This window comes from Gopherus evgoodei, chromosome 12, assembly GCF_007399415.2.
Source record: "Gopherus evgoodei ecotype Sinaloan lineage chromosome 12, rGopEvg1_v1.p, whole genome shotgun sequence".
In the NCBI taxonomy this organism is placed as follows: Eukaryota; Metazoa; Chordata; order Testudines; family Testudinidae; genus Gopherus; species Gopherus evgoodei.
Genome location: NC_044333.1, coordinates 7,151,093 through 7,177,755, shown reverse-complemented (window position 1 = coordinate 7,177,755; position 26,663 = coordinate 7,151,093). Strand labels below are relative to the sequence as shown.

Here is a 26,663-nt window from a genome sequence, read left to right as displayed (position 1 = left end):
CTGACTGTCAGTGGTTAACCGGCCTACTGCCTCACCATCCACTTTAAGACAAATATACCCAAGGAAGAGCAGGGGGAAGGATTGTCAGAGGCACAGAGGGAAGTTAAGCACCCAGTTCATTGGCTGTTGTGACATTGACAAACTGGGACTGTATAAATCATTGTTGCAACTAAAAGTCTTATAGTAGCACCAAATCTTGTATAAAGGGGGTCAAATAAGGTGTCTATGAAGAGGTTATGATTATGCCATCTGTATGCATGTATCATTTTTGTAGTTAAAAAGTTATAAATGTTGGCTCTATACTATCTGTATTTCAAACTTATGCTATGCTTCTGGGTGACACCCCAGACAAGTTGGTGTCAGATCTGCCTAGCCTGCTTGAGGGCCCATTAAGGACCATCAGCTATACAACTGACCCAGTGAGAGAAGGTAGATGTGCCTCGTGACGCAAAGTATGCAGGGACTTGCCCATATGACTCCAGACTCCATTTTGCTGTAATTTTCCACAGTAAGAACAAAGAGGTGTTCTTACACCTGAAGAGACTATAAAAGGCTGATGCCTCATCTCCCTTTTGTCTTCAGTCCTGCTTCTTACCTCTGGAGGGACTACACAAAGGACTGATGACCTATCCCAGCTGTGGATGTACTCCAGAAACGTGATTTAAACTTACAGTCAGGGCCGGGTTTAGGAAGTGCGGGGCCCAATTCAAACAGTTTTGACGGGGCTCTGGCAGGGATGACTATATAAAAAAAATGTTAAAAACCACATGGGGCTTGTACTCACCGGGCAGTGCTCAGAGTCTTCGGCAGCACTTCAGTGGCGGGTCCTTCACTCATTCAAGGTCTTTGGCAGCACTGAAGGACCCACCGCCAAAGTGCTGCTGAAGACCCGGAGCGCTGCCGGGTGAGTAAAAATTGAAAAGGCACCTCTAGCCAGGGAAGAGATTCTCACTGGGCATGGAGCCCTCTTAGGTGCAGGGCCTGATTCAGGGGAATTGGTGGAATTGGCCTAAAGCCGGCCCTGCTTACAGTTTATTTCATCACTGCTACACACCTGAACCAAGAACTTTGCCATTACTGTATGTAACTGATTCTGTTTAACCAATTCTAGCTCTCATCTATACCTTTTTCCTTTTATGAGCAAACCTTTAGCTTCTAAAGGATTGGCAACAGCATGATTTGTGGGAAAGATCTGATTTGTATATTGACCTGGGTCTGGGACTTGGTCCTCCACAATCATGAGAACCTTTTTCTTTTACTGGGGTGTTGGTTTTAATAACCATTTGTCCCCATAATGAGTGGCACTGGTGGTGATACTGGGAAACTGGAGTGTCTAAGGGAATTGCTTGTGTGACTTATGGTTAGCCAGTGGGGTAAATTAAAGTCTTCTCGGTTTGCCTTTGTATGTATGTGTAGAAACCCCAGCCTTGGGCTGTAACTGCTGTTCTTTAAGCAATTTGTCCTGAATTGGCACTCAGTTGGGTCCTGCCAGAACCAGCATCATTACAGCTGTAATGGGCTCAGAGCACCTCACTACCCTTTGCAAGTGTCCCCTAATATCCTGTTTTCTAGTTGATAGCTCCAGCACCTGTCACCACCTTCGTTTCCATGGACGAGTGGCTAAGCTTTGTAAATCCAGCACAGTGCTTGTGCATGGGGGCTTGGATGTTGCAGGATATGCCAGGAAAGTCAGCTCCATGGCAGCAGCTATAGGCACAAGAGAACATAAGCAGCCGAGAGACTCAAGTGGTTGAACCACTTGAGCTTTAGGGCATTATACCAGCTTCCCTCCTCCAAAGAAGCAGCCTGTTCTTCCAGAGAAGTCTGTTTAAAGAAGCAGACAGATACCTTCTCTTTGCAAGTGGCAGGTTTATTTAGAAATTGTGCTCTCTTGGCATCCCTCATTTCTTCATGGCTTTAGCTATAGCAACCAGAACAAAGAGGCCAGTTATGATCAGCGTTACCAGGGCACCAAGAATCCACAGCTGTGGGCCTAAAAAAGAAAGCAGTTACATTACTGGTTCTTCCTTGAGTTCCTTACTAGGGAGCCTGCCACTGCAGGAGGCCTGGGAAGGTGGCGTCACTTTGTGACATGCAAGAGCTATCATGGCTGCTGCTCTCTGCACCAGTAAGACATTCGACCCATAAGACCTGTGTACTTCAAGGCTGTCTCTGAACTGGGGCTTATTTTTAGCCATTTGAGTTTTAGGTAGATGGCTCCCAAAATTGGGAGTTTTCAAGGCATGTTGTTTATACACACAATACTTATTACACTCCTACTCATCTCTTTGTAAATGTTTGCCAGAGTACATTAACTTAGGACAGCTTCAAATGTTACAGAACACTCAGCAGGGTCTACACAGACCAATTCATGCACAATACAGTGTGCTTTAGAAGTCACATCCCTGTAGTCTGCATTACTGCTCCATGTAGACAAGCTCTTTAGGTACACATCACCACTTCCAGCATTTTATTGGATAAACACTGATTTTGTTTTTTGGATCTGGATGTTGTATCGGCATTGGTCAGTTAACAATGAAAATCTGAAGCCCTGATCTTAATCAGTCCCTCACTCATGACATTTAGGGTCAGATTCTCTGGAGACCCCAACACCCACCAATTTTCAAAAACACTCAGCATGCGGAGCACCAAGCTCTTGAAAAACATGGCCCTTAATCACTCCCTCTGGATTTTACAGGCTTCCTGCCATCAGCTCCCCTCCTCCAAGTCATCCTCTGTCTTCCAAGTGACTCTGTGCCATGGCAGACGTCTCACCTAGGAGGAGGCAGATTTGATGGGGCAGACTAGGCTCTCTATACACATCCTACAGTCTGATCAACACTGGTGGGGGCGGGTGTTGATATAAGATACGCAACGTCAGCTATGGGAATACCATAGCTGAAGTCGATGTACCTCATTCAGACTTATCTCCCGTCCTCACGGTGCAGGATTGACAGTCACAGCTCCCCTGTCGACTCCGCTACCGCCGCTTGCTCTGATGGAGTTCCGGAGCTGACAGGGAGTGCGTTCGGGGATTGCTATATCGCGTCTCGACAAGACACAATATATCAATCCCTGACAAATTGATCGCTACCTGCCGATATGGTGGGTAGTCTGGACATACCCTACTGAGACTTCTAGTCCTGCAGAACACAACATAGGAGCATTGATATGGGAGTCGAAGACCACAAATTGCCACATTGCAGGGGAGAGATCTTAGCAGCCTCCTTTAATTGCTATATGTAACAGGGGGCAAGTGTGACTGGACTGTTCCTATTCAACTGGCTTTGTGCAGTTATCCAGAACGGGACATACGTACCCCAAAGGTCCTGCAGTTTTGTCCCCGACTCAGCATTCCATGCTCCAGAAAGGGGAGAGGCAAGGAGATGGATGGGTCCATAAGAGACAATCTTCTTGTAGTCATCCTGAAGTGCCCTCTTGCTCTTCGACTTCCTGGGACATTGCTGTGAGCGGAACAGAGGGAAGAAAGCTAGGGCCTGGGGCAGGATGGGACTGTTGCTTTTTCTTCTCCTGTGCCATGTAGGAAGAACCCTTCCTCTGAATATCAATCCCAATTTATGGCAGCAGAAAGCATCCACTTGCATGGGCCCAGGAATCTTCTACAAGCTACAGGAGAGGTTTTCAGTTCATTTATCTGCAGCCAGGCAGACCAATGAACTGGATGGACCCAGCTATCATTAAAGGGGAGGGTAAAGTAAAAGCCCTCCATGATGTAATCCTGGAGCTCTGAGGGAAAGGAGAAGAGGCCCTCCGTCACTGGGCAGCTGCCCCTTAAGAGGAAGCACCATCGTGCTCTTTTTTGGAAGCAAGGAGAGCCAGAGAGCTGCTGAAAGAACTGGGGCAAATCTGAAGCCCAGAGCAGACTATCAGCTCTTTGGGGGCAGGGCCAGTCTCTTTGGTCTGTGTTTGTACCCTGCCTAGCATGGTGGGGTCCTGGCCTGTGACTAGAGCTGCTAGGCATTGTAGTATAATGCAGATAAGCAGACTGACAGTGACAAGGGCCCTTAATGGGGCCTCACATGGTCATGCTGCAGAAGTGACCATCTCGTTTACAGGCCCCACAAGGGAGGCAAGTCTTAAAGAGAGCGGGTCCAATGGATCCTTATTGTTAAGTGACAATTCCACAGGGAGAGGCCTCCAGCCAGTGGTTAGCTGAATCCAGCGTAGGGTCAGAGCAGAGCCCTCGGCTGCAGCTAAGGCAGCTCGGAGGAGAAGGGTCTCCAACAAGTCCTGCTCGCAGTGCAGGGGGGCAGAGGGAACCTCACCTTTGCACAGGGTTCGGGGCCATCGGGGAGGCACAGGCGGACTCGGCAGTGCAGGAACACCTCCGAGTAGTTGATGAACTGGAACATCTGGAAGCTGAACTTTGCCACGGTGCTGTTTCCGATGGCATTGATGTACATCACAGTCTCATCACGGGGACACCTGCAGTGGGGGAGGGGAGGGGAGTCCCAGAGCCAAGTCAGCCTGGGGAGTTTTACACCCTGAGATGCCAGCAGTCCCAGTGCAGCGTATGGTCTATCAGTGGAGAAGGCTTTGCCCTTGAGATGTCTGGCTTCACACAGTAAGGGTCAATGTAGCTGCCAGATGCAGTCTCAGATAAAGGTCAAGGGAGGAAGGATGCCAGCATTGACGGAAAATGGCTTTGGACAAAAATGCAGATTTGTTTTCAAATTTAAAAAAAAAAAAAAAAGTTAGTCCTTGTTTCTCTTCCCTCCCACCCCTGCCCATTTTCCTCCCCTTCCCCACCCCCTGGAAGGATCAGGGGAAAAGAGAAGCAGTAAGACTTGCACGTCTCCCCCCGGAAGAATCTCTTTTTAAAATTTGTAATCAAGAACAGTTTCGGGTTTTTCACAATGCCGAATTCTGACCAGCTGTGATGTCTGGGTTAATTCCTTATCTGAACTCTGCAGGGAAACCGCTTCCCCTATACAGAGCATCTATGAGCAGGAAGCAACTAAAGTGATGTTTCTTTCAGAGCAGCAGTTGCCTGTGTGTGTGTGCAGCTCTCTGGGGCAGGGTGCTCCTTGTTCTACCTGGGAGTTTCATTGCCAAGTCACTTCCTGCCCATAGTTTGGGGAGGAAAGGAACGGTCTATGCCCAGTCCCACCTTAGAGCAGCAAGGAAAAAGATTCTCTTCCTCCCAACAGCCAAGGAGGTGAAAACTCCTATGTAGATCAGTAGATCTCAAAGCACTTTACAAAGCAGGTCAGGGAAAAGGATACTATTTTACAGTGGGGAAACTGAGGCACAGAGCAGGATAGTGACTTGCCAAGATCACCCAGCAGGTCACTGGCAGAGCTGGGAATTGAATCCAGGTCTCTTAAGTCCCAGTCCAGTGCTCTGGCCACGCTGCCTCGGATGAAAGGCTGGTGTATCAGGATGCTGCATCGGTGCCTGGGGGTTATGCATCATGGTATTGTGGGTCTCTCTGCAGTTCTATTAGTGGTTTGTGTGCCCACAGCTTAAATTGCTTTAATTGGGTCACTTTTCCCTGTACCCAACTTCTGTTCATGTCCCCTGCAGGCCTGTGCCCCATAGTTTTAACTACAGTGTTGCTAGAGCATGTACTGGCTCACAAGCTGCATGGGACAGTAACAGGCACCCCAGTCATTGACTCCCTCATAGAAACATAGGGCTGGAAGGGACTGTGCAGAGTTACCAAGAAAGCGACCATCTCTGCCAGACTTTGCAGTGGTGTTTGTACCACACCTGCCACAACAGAGTCCTGGTCCATGGGGGAAGAGAGGGCTCGATTACTACCATGATACAAACAACAAGTTACTTGGGACAACTTGCACAACGCAGCTTTAAACCAAGACAGATTGCAGTTATTGCATGAACGCCAGAGCACACTAGAGTCGTGGCCAACTGACCCATGCCTCAATACTGCCAATCAATGGACCTACCACCCATCGGTGCTGGGATGGGGGAAGAGATTGAGGGAGCGAGCACTTTCTTCCACAGATATGGAAGATGGGCCATGCTTAGGAGAGAAGCCGGCTGATTTAAAGATGAAGCGTGGGAGGAAGAGGGGAGTTTTTGCACTAAACATGGTTAGTGGCCAGGTTCATTTTCTCTGCCAGGCAATTATGAAGTCTTCACTGGCTGGCTATGACCACAGGAGACATGTCAAGACTTGACAGCTTGTCACTCCCATGGAGTGGTCATGGCAACCTGACCTGGACTCCTCCCCTCCCAGAGTTACCTAGCATCAGGGTCAGTAAAGCACATGGCTTTTCCCCCGGCGAGGAACCTGGGGAGAGCTCAAAACCTGCTGCTCTTACCCCTTCACAATGAGCTGGTGCTGCACATCATGGCTGGGGTCTGCTGACGGGGTGGCCCAACAGTCCTCGACGCTCAGCAGGAAGTACCGCACCTGGCTCGGGCCTTCCAGCTGCAGCAGGATGTAGAGGAACTCTGACAGCGGGAGGGCCGGGGGCTGCTGCCAGTAGGGCTGCAGGTAAGCCGAGGTCTCGTACAAGGCCATGGTCACGTTGAACTCCCCCTCTTTGACCACGAACTTCACCAGCCTAGGAGATCAGGGAGACCAGGCCCAGATTCAGAAAAAGGCAGGATGGAGGAGGCCACCAAGCATCCAGTTACTGGCGCTTGCAGACAGATCCCCATGGGCCACCAGCTCCTGCCCACGGGGAAGCATGTCTGTTGGGGCCCTGGCTGTAAGGAGGACATCACCAACCTTTAGCAAGTCATGCACAGTTCTCTACCTGACCTGTGAGAACAGAAAGAGCTGCCTCAGTGGCTCTTCTGCACAAGGGACCCCTGGGGAGCGCAGCTCCCATCCAGGCTGCCCCACTGGGGTATCGAACAGTGATGTCTGAGAAGAATGCACCCAAGACGCCTCCCAGGGGGCTCTCTCCCTGACACACCAAGCAGCGGGGAGTCTGATAGGGTAACCGTCCTCTCTCCCCCCACCCCCAGTTTATTTGCAGTGGTCAGGCAGATAGAAAGGCAGGAATCGGATGGTACACACCTCTGGGAACGTCTCATTTCCCTGCAATATGTGCTACTGAAAGCACTGGACCCTTAAGGTAAGTTGTCCACACAGCATGGGGCAGGAAGGCTGCTCCCAGCCAGTCCAAGCCAGGCATTTATGGCCACTTCTGTGCAAAGTGAGGGCAAAGGATTGTGATGTGGCATAGCTCTCAAAGCTCGCCAGCACCGCCTGGTGGCCTGCAAATCATCCCATCAACAGGAGCTATTTTTACAGCTGCTTTACATCTTTTAATAGCTTGTAAACATGAGAGACCTATTTTCAGAGATGCCACACACCCACTGCTCCTCTCAGCTTCAGCTGGAATTGTGGGGGGGTTCAGTGCCACTGGGGATCAGGCCTTAATCAGCCAGCTTCACCAGCAAAACTCAACCCCCTGAGGGCTGCAAGGTGGCAGCCAATGAGTATTTAGTCTAGGAGGGAAATGCCTATCCAGAGGAGAGAGGAAGAGCAGCAACTCACGTGTCGATGGCAGTAAGGGAGAAGGGCAGCTGGACCACCCGCTCATAGGAGTAGATGCAGGAGAAATGCACTCGCACAAGACTGCTTCTGGAGATCACGCCTGTGGCCTCCATGTTGGACTCCATCACATTGGCATAAGACACGTGTGTCCTGTTTTGCTGACATGGGCCAGAAAGTGTATTTAAGTCCTGTCTTCATGCCAGGAACATGTCTCCACACTCAGCCTGGCTCACCCCATCCTGCCTGCAGCAAGGTGGTCAGGGACCCAGTCAGAGCTAGCTGTAGGTCAGGTGGCGTAGGCAGCACAGCAGCCAGAAGGCCCTGCCTGTTCCTTGAGGCTCCCACCCACAGCCATCAGCTTGTGCGCACAAACAGGCCTCTCGTTCTGGGGTCCAGCTGAAAGCACCCAAGCACCCATTGATTTCACCTGGAATTTTTGGGTGCTCGTCTGAAGAGGCAGGTCTCCAGTTCAGCCTTTATTTTTTTGTGCCTCTTGAGATCTGAGCCATGAAATGGCCCAGAACAAGTCATTTGTTCCCCATGAAGGGAGATCTGCTACATACAGTGCTGTCTTAATACAGAGACTGGTAGTGGTACGTCTGTATGGTACTAGATATGGCTTGGCATGTTGCACCAAAACAGATCTAGATGTTGCCTACAGACCTTCAGCTAATCCAAACCCCATGTGTGGCAGGGTACAGAACCCAGGACCTTGGACTCCAGAAAGAGCCTCCTAGATCTTGAGATTGAGGAAGGATCTCCATTAGCTGGCAAAAGAAAGGCTCTTGTTCTGCAGTCCAGCCTCCAGAACAGGACACAATCCTGCTAGGACACGGAAAGTTGGCAGCGATCACAATAATCAGGGCCTAGCAGGCCTACTTTAATCCTTAACTAACGGATGACTAGTGGGGAAAGGCTGATGAATAGTCAATGGATTTATTACATGAAACTGTTTAAGAGAAGATGTGAGAAGGAGACAAAGTCGGATTTAATTTAAACAGAAAGCATCTGCCGACACCATTCAAAGACCATTCTAGTAAAGAGTAGAGTATTAGAAATTAACCAAAATTGGTGTGTGGGAAATTAGGCCTAATTGGTGGACAAAATAATGAAGGGGTGGGGGTCTGATCTAAAGTCCCTTTCCTGCTATCATTCCCCATTCAGAACTGAATAGCATTAACTCTTCCTTCCCCACCAAGGACTGGTCGACTCAATAAGAGGCTTTAACCCATATTCTGTCTCCAAAAGGGAACTTTGTGCAAAGCAATCTCCATTTTAATGCTCTAACTTGTTTTGAGTCTTTTCCTTTTGTATATTTCAATCAATCAATAAAAAGTTCTAATCTTTGGCATTTGCAGTGCTGTTGTAGCCGTGCTGGTCCCACGACATTAGAGACACTACGCTGATGCGGCAATAGCTTCTGTTGGAAGAAATTCTGTTGGTGAGAGAAGCTTTTGACCTATGCAGGTCCGAAGAAACTCTAGAACTTGAAAGCTTGTCACTCTCGGCAACAGAATTCAGTCCAATAAAAGTCTCTTTAATAACCTGTGACATGAATTGTCTAGCATGTTTGCCATGATGCTAAGCAGGTGGAGGACTCTGCCTACCAATTCCCAGACCTTGGTTAATACTATGACTGTTGGATTTTGACTGGGTTATGTTAACACCTTTAGCCCATTTATTCCATCTTAATACATACAATAGCTGCTGGAAAGAGTTACTCTTCGTTGGGAAATAGAAACTCAAGACTCCCATATTCTGCTGAATTAGCCAAGCACTGCTCCCTCAAACCCCAACCAACAACTCAGTGGAGGTCCAGAAAGAATCATTGACTATGTTAGATGGTGTACACTAGCCACCGTACCAGCTCTCGAGAGAAGACTTCCATTTAGAACTAGGAGTTAAACACTAATGCTACAAGGCAGAGAAAACAGGAAAAGCAGAAACACCCAGAACCCCTTCACCACTGTGTCTTGTCTCAGAATGGCTTCCCCCTCCTAATCAGATACACCCCATGGAGCCCTTACCTGAATCACTGACCCACACAGGGTATGGTTCTCGCCCGTGAGAATGGCTGCAAAGAAGATTGCTCCATCTTCTGTCTTTTCAGAGACCTTGCAAGCACCATTCTTCAAATGGACCCGCGCCAAGGGGATTTTTAACACTTCAAACACTTCCTTTCTCACCATCATCTTCATGTGATCTTCCTCACACTGCAGCTTGAGCACCACATCTGGGGAAAAAGCGATCTGCAATAGCCATAAGGAAGAGGCCTGAAGGAGCCCTATGTCAGCTATGGTGTGACCCAGCACTGGTATAATGAGAGTGTCCTTCACTTCACTGCTGGCCAAGAATGATTTTTCAGAGGCCTGCAAAGAATGCTGGGTGGAAGAGATTGAGAACCCACATGAATCCAGTGGGAGCTTGTCTCTCTCTAGTGGTTAGACACCAAGATGTTTCCAAGCCTACTGCTCTGACTCCAAACTGCGGGGTGTGGCCTTTTAACTCAGGACAGCAGAGGGCTCACACTTTTAGACCCAGAGGTGCTACATTTAATCCCTGTGATGGATGTCAGTGCAGTCATTACACTACAGCACGATCACCCTGGCAAGCCCGATGAGGCTGAAGTGCTTCTACTTCAGGATCTTAGTCTAAAGCAACTTTTTGGTCACTTTTCTCAAGGGACATGTAACTTTGCTATGCCAGAGTCCATTAGTGACCAAGGGAAGCTGTGGGATGCTACTAGACAGTGGTTCTAGTGCTTCCTATTGCAAGGCCCCTGGAATTACAGAGGGTCTGAGGCATCAGTCTCCCCATCCCACAGCAGCAGTGTCCCTTGCATGAAACATGAGGACAGGTTTAAGATGAAAGGAAAATTAACTCTAATGCAGTGCCTCAGGCTGGAGCTGCTTAGTTACAAGAAGGGAGGGGAGGAGAGCCAGTGGTTTCCTTTCCCCAAGTGCAGGGCTTCACATTTCTTAAGGCCAGATCTCCGCTGTGACGGTCACCATCCACAAGTCTGATCACAACTGAAGTGACTCCAGAGAGTAATTTCCAATAGAGAGCAGCCAAGCAAAGGGCTAGCAAATCCTCTCTGTTTGCTCAGTTTTGTTCACCAAGAAAGCCTTGGACTGGGCCATAGCCAACAGGAGCCGTCCTAGCTTGACTGATAGATGTTTCATTTCTGCAACCAGAGCAGCTCCATGCACCCCTTGCAAGTGCTGGGTCATCTGTGATCCACAGACCAGGGTAGCATGGAAAGGGTTAGAGAGCTACACTTCCTCCCTATGTCCACACCCCCCCTGCTCCCCTGAAAAGGAAGGAGTCCACCCACCCCACTCATTGTGCAAGCGTACACACAAGTCACATCACAGGCCCACTCCTTTTTTGTACAAGAGATCAGCTGACTCCTACGCCATCCCATGAAGTTGTTCCTAGTTCAGCAAATCCTTTCCTCATATCAGTTTATAAAGGCACTCACCGGAGTGCAAAAGCAAAAGTCCTCCCCTCCCTCCCCCCATGTTTTCCAAGTGGCTTGAGTAGTGCTCACTACTGCTAGAATTGACACGTGCACCCCAACCATGCCCAGCATAGCCCCAGTCCTACCTTGACAGAATGTCCCAGTGAAGCCAGCCTTGCAGGTGCAGTTTGGTTTCTCCTCAACTACCCGGCAGACTCCCTGGTGCTTACACAGGTTCGGAAAGCAGAATCTTGGGCTTCTCTTGGGACGGAGGGCAGCCTCTTCCATTTCGCCACGAGGCTTCTTCAGATCAGCTACAGCAGAGTGATGTGGGTGTGTTTAAGTGCATCGTGAATAACTGACTATAGTGGAGCAAGCTACAGTTAGCCTGTCTGTCGGAGTCAGTGCTCTGCTCAACTGTGAGGGGAACCCTTGTATAACACAGGACAAGTTGTGCTTATTTAAAGTCACTGCTTAGATCCCAAGAGAACCTTTACACTAATGGCAGAACTGCCTTGGGACACTACATCTGAAAGACAATGCCTCTTCAGTGCCTACCAAGAGGAAACGTCAAGAGTCTGCAATTCCCCTTGTTTGAGCTGAGGTCATAAGCATCCAAATCTCAGTGTGATGGGTGGCTGCCCTCAACTGGTACAGGAGATGCAGAATCTTCATCTCTGGCTTGGCAGGTAAAAAGCTTCTTGCTGACAAGAAGGTGGAAAGATCCCACTTCTGGCCCCAAAGCTTTAGTGCCCTTAGCTGTTGTGTGGGGTGTGTCTGTTCTTATACACATGCCCCAGCCACCCAAATTCCTTCTGCTCTTGGGAGAAGTGACCAGTGCTAATCCTACTCTGGATAAGTAGCTTGAGCATGTCCTCACGTACAGGATTTTACCATTCTCCTCCTCACAATTCATACTCATCCCACAGCCCAGTAAATAAAGAGACTCACTACTGAAGCTCTCACTGCCAGGCAGCCAGAGGGTAGAGATCAGCAGCAGGCATGTCACAGTCACTTCCTGAAAAGCAAACAGACTCTAGCTCAGGGGTAGGCAACCTATGGCACGTGTGCCGAAGGCAGCATGAGCTGATTTTCAGTGGCACTCACACTGCCCAGGTCCTGGCCACTGGTCCAGGGGGCTCTGCATTTTAATTTAATTTTAAATGAAGCTTCTTAAACATTTTTAAAACCTTATTTACTTTATATTCAACAATAGTTTAATTATATATTATAGACTTCTAGAAAGACCTAAAAACATCAGAATGTGTGACTGGCACACAAAACCTTAAATTAGAGTGAATAAATGAAGACTCAGCACACCACTTCTGAAAGGCTGCCGATCCCTGCTCTAGCTTATTTTGATTTCTAACATGCTCATCTGTAGCCTCTGGAAGCATACATAGACACGTAAGAGTCTTCCTGTCGCAGTAGGACATGCTGAGATGTTTAACCAGTCTAGAAGGCAGAGACAATATTGACTTTGAAGTTCACCCACTCAGAATACTCCGCTTTCCACAGCAAGCAAAAATTGCTTTTCTGGGTTTTTGAAGGAGTCTGTTACAGGCCACTAGTAACAGCTGACACTGGCCGTGAAATCACACAGTAGAGGCAAACAGAAGAGGAAGGAAAGAGTTGTTCCTCCTCAGGAAGTTCACTTTCCACTTTAGAGAGGAGCTATAAATAAAATGGAAAATTACGAGTGGAAAAGTATCTTCCCCTGGATCCTTTTACCCAGCTAAGGTAAGAATGTGGCTTTGAAGGGAACGTACATTTACATCAAACAAACAAACAGATAAAGGACAATGAGTCAAGGCCGCCTTCCACTTCCCAGATCTTACACTCCCAGATGTCTATCGTAACAGTTTGACAGAGAAGGAGCCATCTCATTGGTGAGTGTGCTAGGCGGCAGTGCAGGCTAGTGGATAGGGCTCCAGTCTACCTGCATTGTCCCTGGTGTTAATGACTGGGGGCAATGGAGTCATACAAAGTCCCCATCCTAACTCAGCGGTATTTTACACCTATTTTGCCCTCATGTTGTTAATGTCTCTGCACAAGGCTAAAAATCTGGGGAAGTCAGTTCTCTGCCACTGTCTTAGGAGGAGACTTTGGACAAATCACTTGACTTCTTTGCCTCACTTTCCCATCTGGGAAATGGGGAATCATTACTAGAGCTCTAGGAGATCTATGGATGACATACTGTCTAGAAGTGCATGACTCCTACAGCCCTGAGGTAGGCCAACCTCTAGAGAGGCTAAAAGAACTAGCAGTAAACAGCTGCACTTCTTGGATCTGATTCCCCCACTGCCTTGCATCTCGTGTAGCCATTTATACCTCAGCAAAGTAGGTATCAAATGCTACAGTTCTGGTGTGATCGCATTTTGCACTCACTTTGCCTGAAGGTAAATGGACTTGACAGGGAGCAGGAGACTGAGGAATCAGGACCCTTTATCTGAAAGGAGAACACGGCTACACAAGAAGACATTTCGGAAGCCCTACCAATTGCTTTCAGGAAACAAGAGAAAGACAGTGCTGCCTTCTTGTAAGCTACAATCTAGGAAGAGAAATCCATGACTTCAGCCATCACAAACAGAGCCCTGCAGTCCCTGTTTAAAGTTGAGATTTCATGAGCTTTTCTCTACTCACCATTGCCAGACATGCATACCCTTGCTCACTCACAGCTGTCCACATTTCCCTTGGCCTTGGCCTTGCTGTGCTCTTTATATCATTTTTCAACAGCTGATTCGCCCCCACCCCCTCACACTTCCCTAGTGATTGCATCAGTGCCAATTTAGCCTCCTGTAATTGCTGCAGTGGTGGAAAGGACTCACTAAACACCAGCTTTCCTGTTAGGCCACTCGTCATAAGCACTGAGCTCTGGTAGCTCACTAATTAAGAGAAGTTTCTGCATTCCTCCCTTCCCTCCCTCTCCCCCCACACCCCCAAATCCTTTTTAATACAACTAGTTACTTTTGGATTAGTTGTAATCCAACTTTTGCTCTTTACACAACAATAAGAATATGAAGACCCCACACAGACACAGTTGGATTGCAATCCATATTTACTAACTGTGCACATATATGCCAGCTGCACACAGTTTTCATTATCGTTCTAGTCCTCATGGTTGTAATGAAAAGCTTGAACACATGACGTGAGCGAACCTTAAAGGTTCAGAAAATAGAAAGCAAAGAAAAAAAGCCCAACGTGTATTACTATTAAAAATGTGATTTTTTTTTTTTTTAGCCAGTCTCATGATTTTTACACCCATGGATCCTATGTGTAACTGCCACCATCTTGGGCACTGTTAGGAACTGAACACTGAGCTCCAATAGCTAAAAGCATGAACCTCTACAGCTAGAGTTAAAGGACCAAGACTCTTGTCCTGCAGTGCAAACACCCTCACCTTTAACTTTAAGCATGTGAGATATCACACTGACTTCAGCAGGACTACTCCTATGAGTAAAGTTACGGATATGAATAAGCATTTGCTAGAGTTGGGGCCTTACATTTTGCAAAAAAGAATCCAAGTTTTTGCCAAATTAATATTGACAGAAATGTTTTTCAGAGATCCAGAGATTCCAAGGCCAGAAGGGACCACGTGACCATCTAGTCTGACCTGTATAACACAGGCCAGAGAACTTCCCCCAGATAATCCCTAGAGCAAAGCTTTTAGAAAAACATCCAGTCCTGATTTTAAAATTGTCAAACCTTGGTAAATAGCTCCAATGGTTAATTACTCTCACTGTTAAAAAATGTACTCCTTATTTCTAGCCTGAATTTGTCTAGCTACAAATCATGTTACACCTTTCTCTGCTAGACTGAAGAGCCCATTATTAAATATTTGTTCCCCATATAGGTACTTACAGACTGTAAAAAAGTCACCTCTTGACCTTCACTTTGCTAAACCAGATTGAGCTCCTTGGTCTATCACTGTAAGACAAGTTTTCTATTCCTTTAATCATTCTCATGGCTCGTCTCTGAACCCCTCCAGTAAATTTGATTTCTTCATATTAAAGTATCAGTGCTAACAGATGTTAGTTTGGCTGGAAACCCAAATCCAAGTACTGCAGGATGTTGCCAGTGCAGGAAGGAATCCTGACAGAAAAACTGACTAGAGGCAGAGGGTGACATTGACTGGACTAATTTCTCAATCCAAGTGAAATGCAAAAGGTAAACAAATGCATCAATGATAGAAAACAAACATTAGGGCCGAAATTGTCAAAGGCTGGGTTTAGCACAGGCTCAGTCAATGCAAACTGGCCTGACCTTTGAAAATGTGCGCCTGGATTTTAAAAGAGCTTTCCATTTTCAAAACCTCCACAAGTTACCCAGCGAGGAAACTGGTCTGGCTTAAACTGCCAGTCCCAGCCTTCTTCTCTGCACAAGGAACGACTCCTGCAGAAGAAACTACTGCTCCCAGAAGCCTCTGCCCATGGCAGGCGGTTGCCATGGCGAGGGAGCCCAACAGGAGAAGCTGGTGAGCCTGTTTGCAGAGGGGTGGGTGGTGAGAGGCACTGGGGCTCCGCAGTGACACCCGAGAGATGGAGAACAGCCGTGCGCCTGTGTGAGCGAGGATGTGTGTGGCTGGGTGCAGGCCGGGCAAACCCAGGGGTGCACTATGGGGCGGCGCAGGGGACCCCAGGGAAGGGGCGTCCCAGCGACGGGAGCAGGTGCATGCCCGGGAGGGCAGGGGCCAGGCAGGGCATGGAAAGGTAGGGCCCAGGCCCAGGGGCCGGGAATCAGCCGAAGGCAGGGAGCATTCAGCAGAGCCAGGAGAGGACCCGGGAGCTTTGGGGAAGCGAATGGAGGATGTTGCTGACACACTGGGACAAACTCCTGCCTGGCATAAGGCTCCAGTGGAGCTGTTATACTTGGGAGGGCGTCTGTCTGTCAGAGGAAAGCAAAACCAGAAAAGCTCAGCGCTCGTGCTGCATCGCCCTCAGCAGAGCGGGGGTCTGCGTGGGGCCTGATGAGGTGACCGGGGTCTGCTCCTAGCCAGATCACATGAAGCGCGTTTTGAGGACAGAAAACCAGGCCATTTTTTGGACTGTGCCACCAGGGGAGGGAGGGTGGGCTGGAGGGGGGACGTGAAGAAGGGAGGGGCTGGAGGCTGGGCACCATGGGAGCGTTTGGGAGATGGAAAGGGGTCAGACTGGGGTTGCTCCTGATGAGCGGGAGGTTGGGCTCCTTCCGTCCCTCCGTGGTCGCTGCAGCAGACCAGGCGTTAAATGCAGAAGGAACCGTGTTAAACATTTGCCCAGCGCAGTGATTAAAGGAGCTGGAAAGAGGAAGGGGAGCTGTGGGGAGCCCCCCTTTGCCACATCAGGGAGAGGAGGGGAGCCTCGTGCTCTCCACTAATTCCCATTTTAACCCCTGGTGCAGCGCCTAGCACAGTCGGGTCCTAATCCCTGACGGAGGCCCCAGGTGCTGCATCAGTGCAACTAATCAATACAAACACTGAGGAAAGCTGGGGCAGGGTGGGGAACGGGGGGAAGGGGAGAGTTTCACACACAGAGTGGGAGAGTTTGACAAATCTTAGTAAGTAACCAGAGACATACAGCCATGCGGTTGTCAACGGGACGCAATGGGTCGAGCTGCTTTGCTCCGGCTGGATGCTCCCCTCTGGCTGGCTGGCTGAATGCAGTCCAAAGCCCCCGGCAAGGAGAGCTCCAGTGAATGGTCCGACGTGAAATCACTCCTTCCTCTCCACCCCTCGTGGGCATTTCTGTCTTATTTCAGTAAATCTCCTCCTCCTGCAGTCTTCGTCCTACATGCCATTCCCGCTGCCAACCAAAACAACGCCAGCTAGAGAGAGTGCTTGCGTCTCCATTTCACTTCTTATCTCTCCAAGCCCCAAAACACAGGTTGGGATCAGAGTGAGCTTAAAAAACAAAACAAAGACAAAAAACAGGCCTTGGAGATACTTCTGCTGCTCTGCTGTTTATTTAGATTTTAAAAGTGCTCACAGTGTACACCTCGCCCTCGCCCTCAACACAGACTTATCCAACTGAAGGACAGCACATCAGAAATGGCTCTGAGGAAATACTTTTTCACCAAGGCACAGCTGGTTTGTGGAACCCCATGTCACAAGACAGCACCAAGGCCAATTGTTTAGCAGGGCTAAAACAAAAGGAGTGGACATTTATATGGATAATGGGAACCTCCAGAGCTGTTATAGTAAGGATTAAAATGACTAGGTGTTTTGGAAGGGATCTAAACCTTCATGCTTCATGGTACCAACCAAGTTCTAACTCAAGGGGGTCAGGAAGAAATTCCCCTAAGGGCAGGTTATTCCAAACTGCTTACTGCTGGCCACTGCTGGAGACGGGATACCAGACTAGATGTATCATGGGTCAGTTCTGCAGTTCCTGTGTTTCTAATCCATCAAAGAAGCAGTAGCCCTTCTGCTTCCCCACTCCCCCAGCCACATCTCACACTAATCAGTAGTCAGCAGATCAACAGGGATTAAAATCATGCCCTATACCACATTTTTCCCTAAGAGGGAATCCCACCCCCAACCAACTCCGTTTTCCTCATTCCAAACAAATCCATAGGCAGAGAATAAAAATGTGTCTCTGTTGTCCTTTCTTACTCTTTTAAAATAACCTGTGAGTGCTTCTCTCTCAGCAGCCCATGAGGGAGCAGGATGGAGGTCCTGAGAGAGCATGGGGAAGAGGAGGAGGAAGAAAAGAAAGTCTTTGTGGTTAGCAATGAACTCCAAGACCTGGAAGAGAAGCTGTCAAAGATCCAAGTCCATATCCCAAATGTTGTACCGTAAGTAGGAAGCTCTGTGTGCGTGAGAGAGACAGACAGATAGACAAGAATACATGACAGACTGCATTTCTGAAACAGCTAAGATGAAATCAATTCTCACCAATGCACAGCTAGTTTATGGAACTCCATGCCACAAGACAGCACCAAGACCAATTGCTTAGCATGATTCAAAAAAAAAATCCATTTATATGGATAATGGGAATCTCCAGAGTTACCAGAGTAAGGACTAAAAAGATCAGGGGTTTTGGAAGGGAGTTAAACCCTCATGCTCATGGCAGGAGCCGCACTCTAACTGGCTCTCTAAATTGCATTTTTCGTGTGTTCCCCATTGGATCAGATATATAGAGATCATAGGAAGATACTTACAGGCCCACTGGGCTGTGCAGCTCACTTGCTATCACTGGGAGCAGTTTAGTTGGGTTTCATGCTCTCCTATTTTGAATTATGCCCTTTTCAGTATGACCCCAAAGTTATTTAATTTGCACCAACTGCTGGGCGATAATAGAAGAGAGACCATAGTGTTTCTTCAGACAGGATTAACCCATCTGAATCTCACTATGTTCATTATCCGTCTCTGTTTGCCTCCTTCCACTGCATGAAGTGAATTTGACTGGAGTTCCATTGACACCTCCCAGTTACCAGCCTCCTACAAGACGAATTCTGCCAAGGAGCAGATGCTGCTGCAACTAGCTGACAATTTCCATCGACAGTATGCGCATCTCTGCCCAGATCGCCAGCCACTCTTCCTCCACCCATTAAATGAGTGTGGAGTGGAGGTAAAGGAACATCCGGAGACAGGGGTGTTGGGGACAATCTGGGTTTGCTTTCCTTTGATAGCATATGATATGGACTATGTACAATTCTGCACAGTCACGTCTTTCTTTCTATGCTGATTATCTTTTTATTCATTTGCATGTATTTTTTACTGCAAACATATTTTAGCAGTAGAATTGTCCAAGGGCCAGTCCCATGTGCTCCCTTGCAATAGACATAACCGTGCTGAAAACCCACCAATTGTACAGTCGGTGCCCAGGTATGCACCAGGCACCCCAGTTATATACCATCCTACCAGTTGTAGTTCCACCATACCAATTTCACACTTCACACAGCAGTTATACACACTGACTGTATACCCATCGCACTGACTGTACACTCAGCATACAATACATTTGGGGAACAGAAAAAAGAAGTGAATCAAACTAAAAAAAAGACCTGAGTCTAAGAGATCAACTCCGAAGACCCACAATATGCTCAGCCCTCAAGCTCGGTCTGAGGCACAAAGTTTAGATCCAGATTTGGATCTTAGTCTGAACCTCTCCAGATGTTGGGTCTTAAAATATGGGGTCCTGTTTGGGCCCATTATAGAGACAGGCCTGAGCTGCACAGCTAGCATCCAGTTCTGGGCCCGTCTCCCCCAAGTTCAGGATGGGCGGATCCAGCATTCAAAATTTTTACTGACAACATGCCAGGCACAACATGTGGAAGCTGGAAACCTACAAGCCTTCTATGAACCGCATCTGCCGGATGTGTAATGATAGGTGTGAGGCTTCCCTGAGATTAGAAGATAGCAGGGAAGGGCCCAATCCTGCAATGGGCATCTTGAACTCAACTCCCATTGACGTCACTGCCCTGGTTGCTGGCAGTCGGGCGCTGCAGCACTGTGTCCTAGTTGCAGTTACCCAGGTGCTGAAGGCTTCATGTCCAGGTATATCCCATTGCTGTAGTCCAGCCAGGAAGTGACAAAGGCAGAGGACAGACAGAGGTGTATTTCAGAAGCTGTGGTGAGATGGCCTCACTGCCCACTGTATTTTCCATCTCAGAAAGAGTCCATAGTACAGCAAGAAGGTTGATTAAACACTTGCTGTATTTTAGAGAGGAGCTGGACATTAGCTCTGGCCAGCTGGCCCCGGAGTCCCTCCCTGTCACGCCGCTTTCTGATGGATTCCCCACCGTGTAGCCGCTAACCAACATCCTCTTGCTGCAGAAATTTGTGAGCACCACAGTGCGCCCGACCCTGCAGCCATACCCGGAGCTGTACAATTGGGACGGCTGTGCCCAGTTCGTCTCTGACTATCTCAGCATGGAGCCCCTCTCGTCCCCCATCACACCGGTAAGAAATGGCACTTCCTTTGAGTCTTCCAGTTGCCCCTCTTGGCGCATTGGGATCCCACATCATTAACAGTAATGGGTTTCTCATCACGGTATCACACTGGCACAACCCAGTTTATGGGGCTATGATGAATCTTGCCCTTTGACCCCTCCAGGAGCCCCCTCCCCAAGAGGGCCTGTTAAGAACCCTTTCTCCCTCCTTACTCAGGCAAAACTCCCATTGATTCAGTGAGCCCTGTGCATGTGCATTATTTGGGCACACAACCATGTTACAGGCATGATCATTTCCCATGTGCTGAGTGGAGACTCTGGGCCTCCCAACCCAATGTCCACAGTGCCCACATGCCTCCCTGTAGCCTACTGGGCCTGATCCTGGTCTTACCCACAGCCATGTAAAAGCAGAGTAGCTCCACTGAAGTGGGCATGTACAACGGAGATCAGCTGGTGGCTCATTGCATGCTGAAGCATCAGGCTTCCCTTCCAAGGACCGGGAGGCCGCTCGCCTTGGAGAGGAGTAGCATGTGCAGGGACAGAAGCTGGTAGGTCTCGGTGACCTGTTATGAGGCACCTTGGTGGGATGTTGTCTCAGCTCCACAGGAGACTTTGGGGTGCCCTGACAGAGGCTTCCAGACCAAAGAGAGGGACTGGTAACACAGTTAGAGATGAAGGATCAGATCCTTAGCTGGTGGGGATCAGTGCAACCCCACTGATTGCAGTAGAACCATGCTGATTTTATACTTGCTGAAGAGTGGCCCTAAGTTCAAACTGGTGTGGGATTCAGCAATCAAATCCTGACACTTCTCTAGCTCGTTGCACTGACAGATCTCATAGAAAGTGTCATTATCTCCATTTAATGTATGAGGAAACTGAGGCACATAGTGGTGAAGCAACTTGGCCGCGGTTGCACCGCAAGTGTCAAAGCTGGGATTAGACTCCAGGTCTCCTGGCTGCTAGCCTTCTGCACCCTCCATTAGCCCACATGGCTTCCTAGCAAAGGAATCTACACAGGAGAGAACGCTGGGGAAACAGTGAACTCGGGCAGAGTTATTTCACATGCAGGGACCATAGATACAGGGAATAAGCTAACAGGGAAAGGATGTGAACCAGAGGGCTCCGTTCTCTCCTCAGCTATCTACATGCGAGTCCCATTGTAGTTTTGCAGTGCTTGACCCAGAGAATCTCAGTGCGTCTGAGAGCCTGTGCTTTGTTTCTGGAAAAGGAGGGGATTCGAGGGTGGAGGTAAAGAGAGACCAAGAAGATGGGAATAAGACTTTAAACAAGGAAACGTGTTTGCTCTTTAAAGCCCAGTTACCTCCCCTCCCCGACCACCATCCTGAAGTACCAAAGGGGGGATTGCTTTGGCTTCAGCGTGCTCCTGTGCTCCCTGCTGATCGGTGCGGGCTACGATGCCTACTGCGTGAACGGTTACGCCACCCGGGAGATCTGCATGATGGATGAGACCAGGGAGGTGTGTCCACTGCTGGAGAAGTCAAAGGAGGTGAGGAGCCCAACTCACTGGTTCTGGCGAGTCAGCCACAATGCGGTGAGAAGGGCCAGGAATACTGAATGTGACTGGCACCCCACAAGTCTGTGACTCTGGTTTCGACTAGGGGCTCCAGAGTAAATGTTCTGAACCAAGGGCAAGGTCTATGTATCTGATCTTCTCTATGCCTGGGTGATCTGCTGAGCTCTTTTCTATGTCACTCTTTCACTGAAGAGACCTGTTTGGGCTCTCAGAGTTTACTGAACCCCAGATCCATGAAGTACTAACCCACAGAATGTTAAGGGAGCTGAGCACCAAGGGGTGCCTGTGATCTGCCTGTCCTGTGGGCTCCCTTACATCCTATTGGGTTAAATAAGGCTCTGTAGCCCTCTGCTCTTGTGGTTGCAGGTCCTGAAAGAGCCCGTGAAGGAGAAGATCAAGAAGTATGCAGTCAAGCCCCCACGGGACCTGCGCAGCAAGTTTGAGCTCCAGCAGGTGGCCAAGAAGGAAGCCAATACTGAAGCCGCACAGAAGAAGAAGCAGAAGGAGGAAGAGGAGAGGGTCATGGTGAGTAAATGTTCATGTGTCTCCATCTTACTCCGAACTTTCATCAGCAAGATCCCTGACACAGCTAGTGACCGACTCATCAAGTTGCTAGCCACCTCCCATCATAGAATCATGGAAGATCAGGGTTGGAAGGGACCTTAGGAGGTATCTAGTCCAATCCCCTGCTCAAAGCAGGACCAACCCCAACTAAATCATCCATCATTGAGCTGTGAGAAACCCTCAGCCCTCACTGACTTCAGTGGGCCGGTAAGTCACTGTGTTTGTCAGCGAGCATTTAGCCTGGGAAAAGGCAGCATGAGGTAGCCCTGAAATATGTGTCAATATACAATCCCGTACACCTCCAAGATTTTCAGATGTTAAGTTAATCTTCACAACTCCCTCCAAGCCAGATGAGTAATATTAGCCCAGTTGTGTGAATGGGGAAACTGAGGCACAGTGCCATTGGGCCCTAGATTTTTAAAAAGTATCCACTGATTTTTTGAGATGATGAACACCTGCAGTTTCCATTGCCATCTACTGAAAGTAATAGTGGAGGCTCAGAGCCACTGAAAATCAGGCCCTAAACATCTCAGGTTGGACAACCCAAAATTGAGGCAGGCAAAAATGGCGGCCGCTTTTGAAAATTTGACCCTAAGCAGCTTGCAAAGGGGCACACACAGAGTCGCGGAACGGGGAACAAAAGTCAGGGGCTAGATCCTCAGCTGGTGTAAATTAGCATAGTTCCATTGACTTCCATAGAGCTTTGCTGATTTTCATGCCTTGAGGATCTGGGTTCAAGGAGTCCCTGATTCCCAGCCTCATGCTCTGTCCCTGGCTCAGAGCTACCTCACTGACACTAGTGCCACGACTGACCTAGTGCATTCTGACTGCTGTAGAGACAAGGCCTGGGGGGCGGGGGCACAGCTCAGCAGAGAGCAGATTGCCCACACAGACGTACACTGTATAAACAGACAAGCTGCTTAAACGAATGAACTGGTTACTGGCCAGCTTTGGTTTTCTTTTTTTCATTTTACCCATAACAGTAAATAGCGGTCTGGCATTTAGCAAGTTGATTTACTGGAAAGAATTCCAGCTGTTATAAAGAGGGGATGTGACCAGAACTCCTGGTTCCATTGCTGGTTGTTTCCGTGACCCACTGAGTGATCTTGGGGACACACCATTTCCCCGCTTGGTGCCTCAATTTCCCTACTATAGATTCATAGACTCTAGGACTGGAAGGGACCTCGAGAGGTCATCGAGTCCAGTCCCCTGCCCTCATGGCAGGACCAGATACTGTCTAGACGATCCCTGATAGACATTTATCTAACCTACTCTTAAATATCTCCAGAGATGGAGATTCCACAACCTCCCTAGGCAATCTATTCCAGTGTTTAACTGCCCTGACAGTTAGGAACTTTTTCCTAATGTCCAACCTAAATCTCCCTTGCTGCAGTTTAAGCCCATTGCTTCTTGTTCTATCATTAGAGGCTAAGGTGAACAAATTTTCTCCCTCCTCCTGATGACACCCTTTTAGATACCTGAAAACTGCTATCATGTCCCCTCTCAGTCTTCTCTTTTCCAGACTAAACAAACCCAATTCTTTCAGCCTCGCTTCATAGGTCATGTTCTCAAGACCTTTAATCATTCTTGTTGCTCTTCTCTGGACCCTCTCCAATTTCTCCACATCTTTCTTGAAATGCAGTGCCCAGAACTGGACACAGTACTCCAGTTGAGGCCTAACCAGCACAGAGTAGAGCAGAAGAATGACTTCTCATGTCTTATTTACAACACACCTGTTAATGCATCCCAGAATCACGTTTGCTTTTTTTGCAACAGTATCACACTGTTGACTCATATTTAGCTTGTGTTCCACTATAGAACGGGGCTAATGATACTTACCTACTTCACAGCGGGGGGCGTGAGGTTTCATTAATCAGTGTGGTGCCTGGAGAGCCTTGGCAGAACGGTACCAGCGAAGGACCAAGCACAACTGCTGTTGTGTTGGATTATAACTTCAGATCATTACTCTGTACTGCAGGAAGCGGAAAAGCCGAAGCCGGACCCTTTGTACGGGTTACGTGTCCACGCCTGGGTTCTGGTATTGTCGGGGAAGCGGGAGGTGCCGGAGAGCTTTTTCATTAATCCCTTCACAGCACACAGCTACAGCACCACCGACGACCATTTCCTCGGCATCGAAAGCATCTGGAACCACAAGAACTACTGGGTCAATATGCAGGATTGCTGGAATGGCTGCAAGGTAACTCTCCCTTTTGAATGGTGCCTGCCCTGCGAGAGAGCAAGCAGTTGGATTCGGTGGCACGGGGAAAATGGAGACTCACGTGGCTGCTCACCTTTCACTTGCCATCTGTCCCCTTTAACTCTGCTAACACTGGCGTTAGGTCCTGAAGTCAGAGCAGCTGCCTCCCCACACAACCGTCTGAGCCAGGGTGTAGGAATGGGCCCAATTCACCGCTGCTCTTTGACCACTTTATGTTGCTGTGGGATGTGCCTGCAAAGCTATCATTGCAGCCCATCCCTGGGGAACATCCCCAGCCAGCGGAGCTGGCTGCATGTCCCCTCCCTCAACAAGGGCCCAATACAGGGGGAGTTCCAGAGGCACGTCCGGATAGACCAGGATGGGAGGAGACGTGGTGAAGGTGTTTCTACACCCTCGCTATTCCCCAGCTGCCGCAAAGCCGTGGGGCCACGACAGCCAGTGCATAAGTTAGAGCAGCCCTTGGGAATACTCCAGTTGACACCAGGAACCCCAAGCTGCTTCTGCTCAGTCCTTGCACTGTTGCAGTGTTGAACTGCGTCCAGGGCCTTTAGTGGACAGGTGCAGCCCTTGGGCTTCTGACAAGCTGCCAAAGTGGCCATGTACAATACCAAGAGGAGGATGTTGGACTGGGAGGTGCCCTGCAACTGTGGGGCCTTTTTTTGTTCCTCCCTGATCACACGCGTCCAGGCAGAGTTCCACTGGACGGCGTCTGCTGGTTCCCTAGGCATCTTTGAGGAGCATTGGGCATTGTCTAGGGTTCTCTGCTCGGTGTCCCCCTTTGGAGCTCTAGTTTTGAACCTATGACTCCCACTCCCGATCCTGTTAATCCTTAGTTCCACCCCGTCTTCACTTTAGTCCCAGGTCCAGTGGCTCCTCCCCAAAGGTTGGGGGAGAGGTTTTTACACATGGGCGGGCTTGTCCCTGCCCACCTCCCAGAATTCAGTAAGTCCCTCACTAAGGATAGATGTAATGTCCCACTAAAATCCTTAGAACTCCACATGGTTCCGAACGTCTGCTACTGAGTGAGAGTCACATGCAGTTGAGTGCTCTGTGGCAGGTCATATGTTTCTTGGTATTAGCACCGTAAGCTGCAGACACCTTTATGGCCAACCCTGGTTGTTCTTAGGGTGACCAGACAGCAAGTGTGAAAAATCGGGACAGAGGGTGGGGGGTACTAGGAGCCTATATAAGAAAACGCCCCAAATATCAGGACTGCCCCTATAAAATCGGGACATCTGGTCACCCTAGTTGTTCTGTCCTGCTTAGGATCTCACCTTTGACCTCGGGGACCCAGTGCGGTGGGAGTTCATGCTGCTGGGGACTGACAAGCCCCTTCTGTTGCTTCCAGAGGAGGAAGAAGAGGAGTTAGCAGATGAGGACTTGGATGATTTTGTAAGTTTCCTATGTTTCTACTAGGACTTCTTGATAGAAGGGAGTGATGTGTAATGAACGGGGCCTATGTGTATGTGGGCCTCTGCCCCTCCTGGATAGAATCAGAGGTGCTTCACTGCCTCAGTCCCATAGGGCTGGTAGACATTCTCCTTCAGCTCAAGTGATGGGGAGGCGACCTGTGCTTTTTGGAGCAGGAGGCTTTGAATTCAAACACTGCTGTTAATGTGTAATTCCCTGTGACCATGATTAGCTGCGTAGTGGCACCACTGACATCCCAAGTGGTCACCGATGTGTTACTGCGCCTGCCAAGCTTTGATTGCTTGGAGAACTGATAGACAGGACCCATGTTCACGGCCCCCGTGCACTGAAGGCCACTAGCCTGCCCAGGATGAAACTGCATTTTAAAAATCAAATTCAAGTATACAACTTTTCAGGACACCTTCTACCTGCGTCTCGTCTCCCTGGGGCTGCAGGAACGTGGCAATGGGATTTGGAAATAATACATGTTTTTATAATATTCACAAAAGAAAATACTGTGTGTTGAGAGGAACAACATCTTAGTATGAAGGAGACAATGTGATAGCGTAGGGATGATATCAATACATTCTCTCCCTTTATCTAATCTGTTCATACCATGCCCATCACCATGGTATGTGAGTGCCTTTCTCAGATTCTATGAAATAAACAAGCAAGTCCTTGGTTCTAATGAGCACTGCCATATTCAATCAGTCCTGAGCTTCTCCACAGTCAGCGTGATCTTAAAGGAAAGTGGAGTCCTTTAGACCATGGCTGGGTTCTGTTAGTGGCAATGTGTGAGGGACTTCTGGATGGAGTGAACATAGCAGTGTTCCTTTCAGTGGAACAGCCACACAGTTACAGTGGAAAAATCCAAGAGCAATTAGTTGTGAAGCATAAAATAGCACCCGCTCTGCAAAATTATATGGTCAGAAATGTCCCCCTGGCTCTGAGACTTTATTGACTAAACAACCTGTATGATTTTTAGGGTGAGCTTTTGGAGGCAAATACTCACATGCATAAAGCGACAAAGAGTCCTGTGGCACCTGATAGACGTATTGGAGCATAAGCTTTCGTGGGTGCGTCTGACCAAGTGGGTATTCACCCATGA

General features: G+C 48.7%; 2 protein-coding genes across 8 annotated transcripts in view; one reads left to right on the top strand and one right to left on the bottom strand.

Moving 5' to 3' along the window:
- Positions 1-1,874: 1,874 nt before the first annotated feature.
- On the bottom strand, positions 1,875-16,593 carry LOC115660598 (uromodulin-like). Of its 2 annotated transcripts, none has more exons than XM_030582153.1 (9): positions 16,514-16,593; positions 11,910-11,976; positions 11,105-11,272; positions 9,526-9,731; positions 7,499-7,656; positions 6,309-6,554; positions 4,287-4,446; positions 3,320-3,464; positions 1,875-1,993 (listed from the first exon to the last, which is right to left on the bottom strand). In XM_030582153.1, the coding sequence occupies exons 1-9, from the start codon at positions 16,517-16,519 to the stop codon at positions 1,902-1,904; spliced, it is 1,248 nt and encodes a 415-aa protein (XP_030438013.1). In that variant the 5' UTR covers positions 16,520-16,593; the 3' UTR covers positions 1,875-1,901. The 2 variants fall into 2 exon arrangements, with proteins under 2 accessions (XP_030438013.1, XP_030438011.1); XM_030582151.1 differs by lacking the exon at positions 16,514-16,593 and adding an exon at positions 13,602-13,662.
- The window catches only part of DRC7 (dynein regulatory complex subunit 7), a 26,245-nt gene continuing 14,978 nt past the window's right edge, over positions 15,397-26,663 (top strand). Inside the window, exons 1-8 of one of the 6 annotated variants that reach the window (XM_030582148.1) lie at positions 15,397-15,432; positions 17,586-17,729; positions 18,331-18,505; positions 19,714-19,839; positions 21,142-21,336; positions 21,730-21,888; positions 23,906-24,124; positions 25,412-25,537. In XM_030582148.1, the coding sequence (XP_030438008.1) occupies positions 17,602-17,729; positions 18,331-18,505; positions 19,714-19,839; positions 21,142-21,336; positions 21,730-21,888; positions 23,906-24,124; positions 25,412-25,537 (1,128 nt within the window). In that variant the 5' untranslated portion in view covers positions 15,397-15,432; positions 17,586-17,601. Of the gene's footprint in view, positions 15,520-15,574; positions 15,626-17,582; positions 17,730-18,330; positions 18,506-19,713; positions 19,840-21,141; positions 21,337-21,729; positions 21,889-23,905; positions 24,125-25,411; positions 25,538-26,663 lie in introns of those variants that run through there. The other 5 variants (XM_030582147.1, XM_030582145.1, XM_030582146.1 and 2 more) reach the window with 5 other exon arrangements.

Coding starts and splice junctions, on each gene's coding strand:
- LOC115660598 (XM_030582151.1), bottom strand. CDS start 13,646: ATGTGGACAGCTGTGAGTGAGCAAGGGTATGCATGTCTGGCAATG. Junction 7,657..9,525: donor TGTGTGGGTCAGTGATTCAG/GTAAGGGCTCCA, acceptor GGCCCATGTCAG/CAAAACAGGACACACGTGTC. Junction 3,465..4,286: donor GCCCCGAACCCTGTGCAAAG/GTGAGGTTCCCT, acceptor TTCCGCTCACAG/CAATGTCCCAGGAAGTCGAA.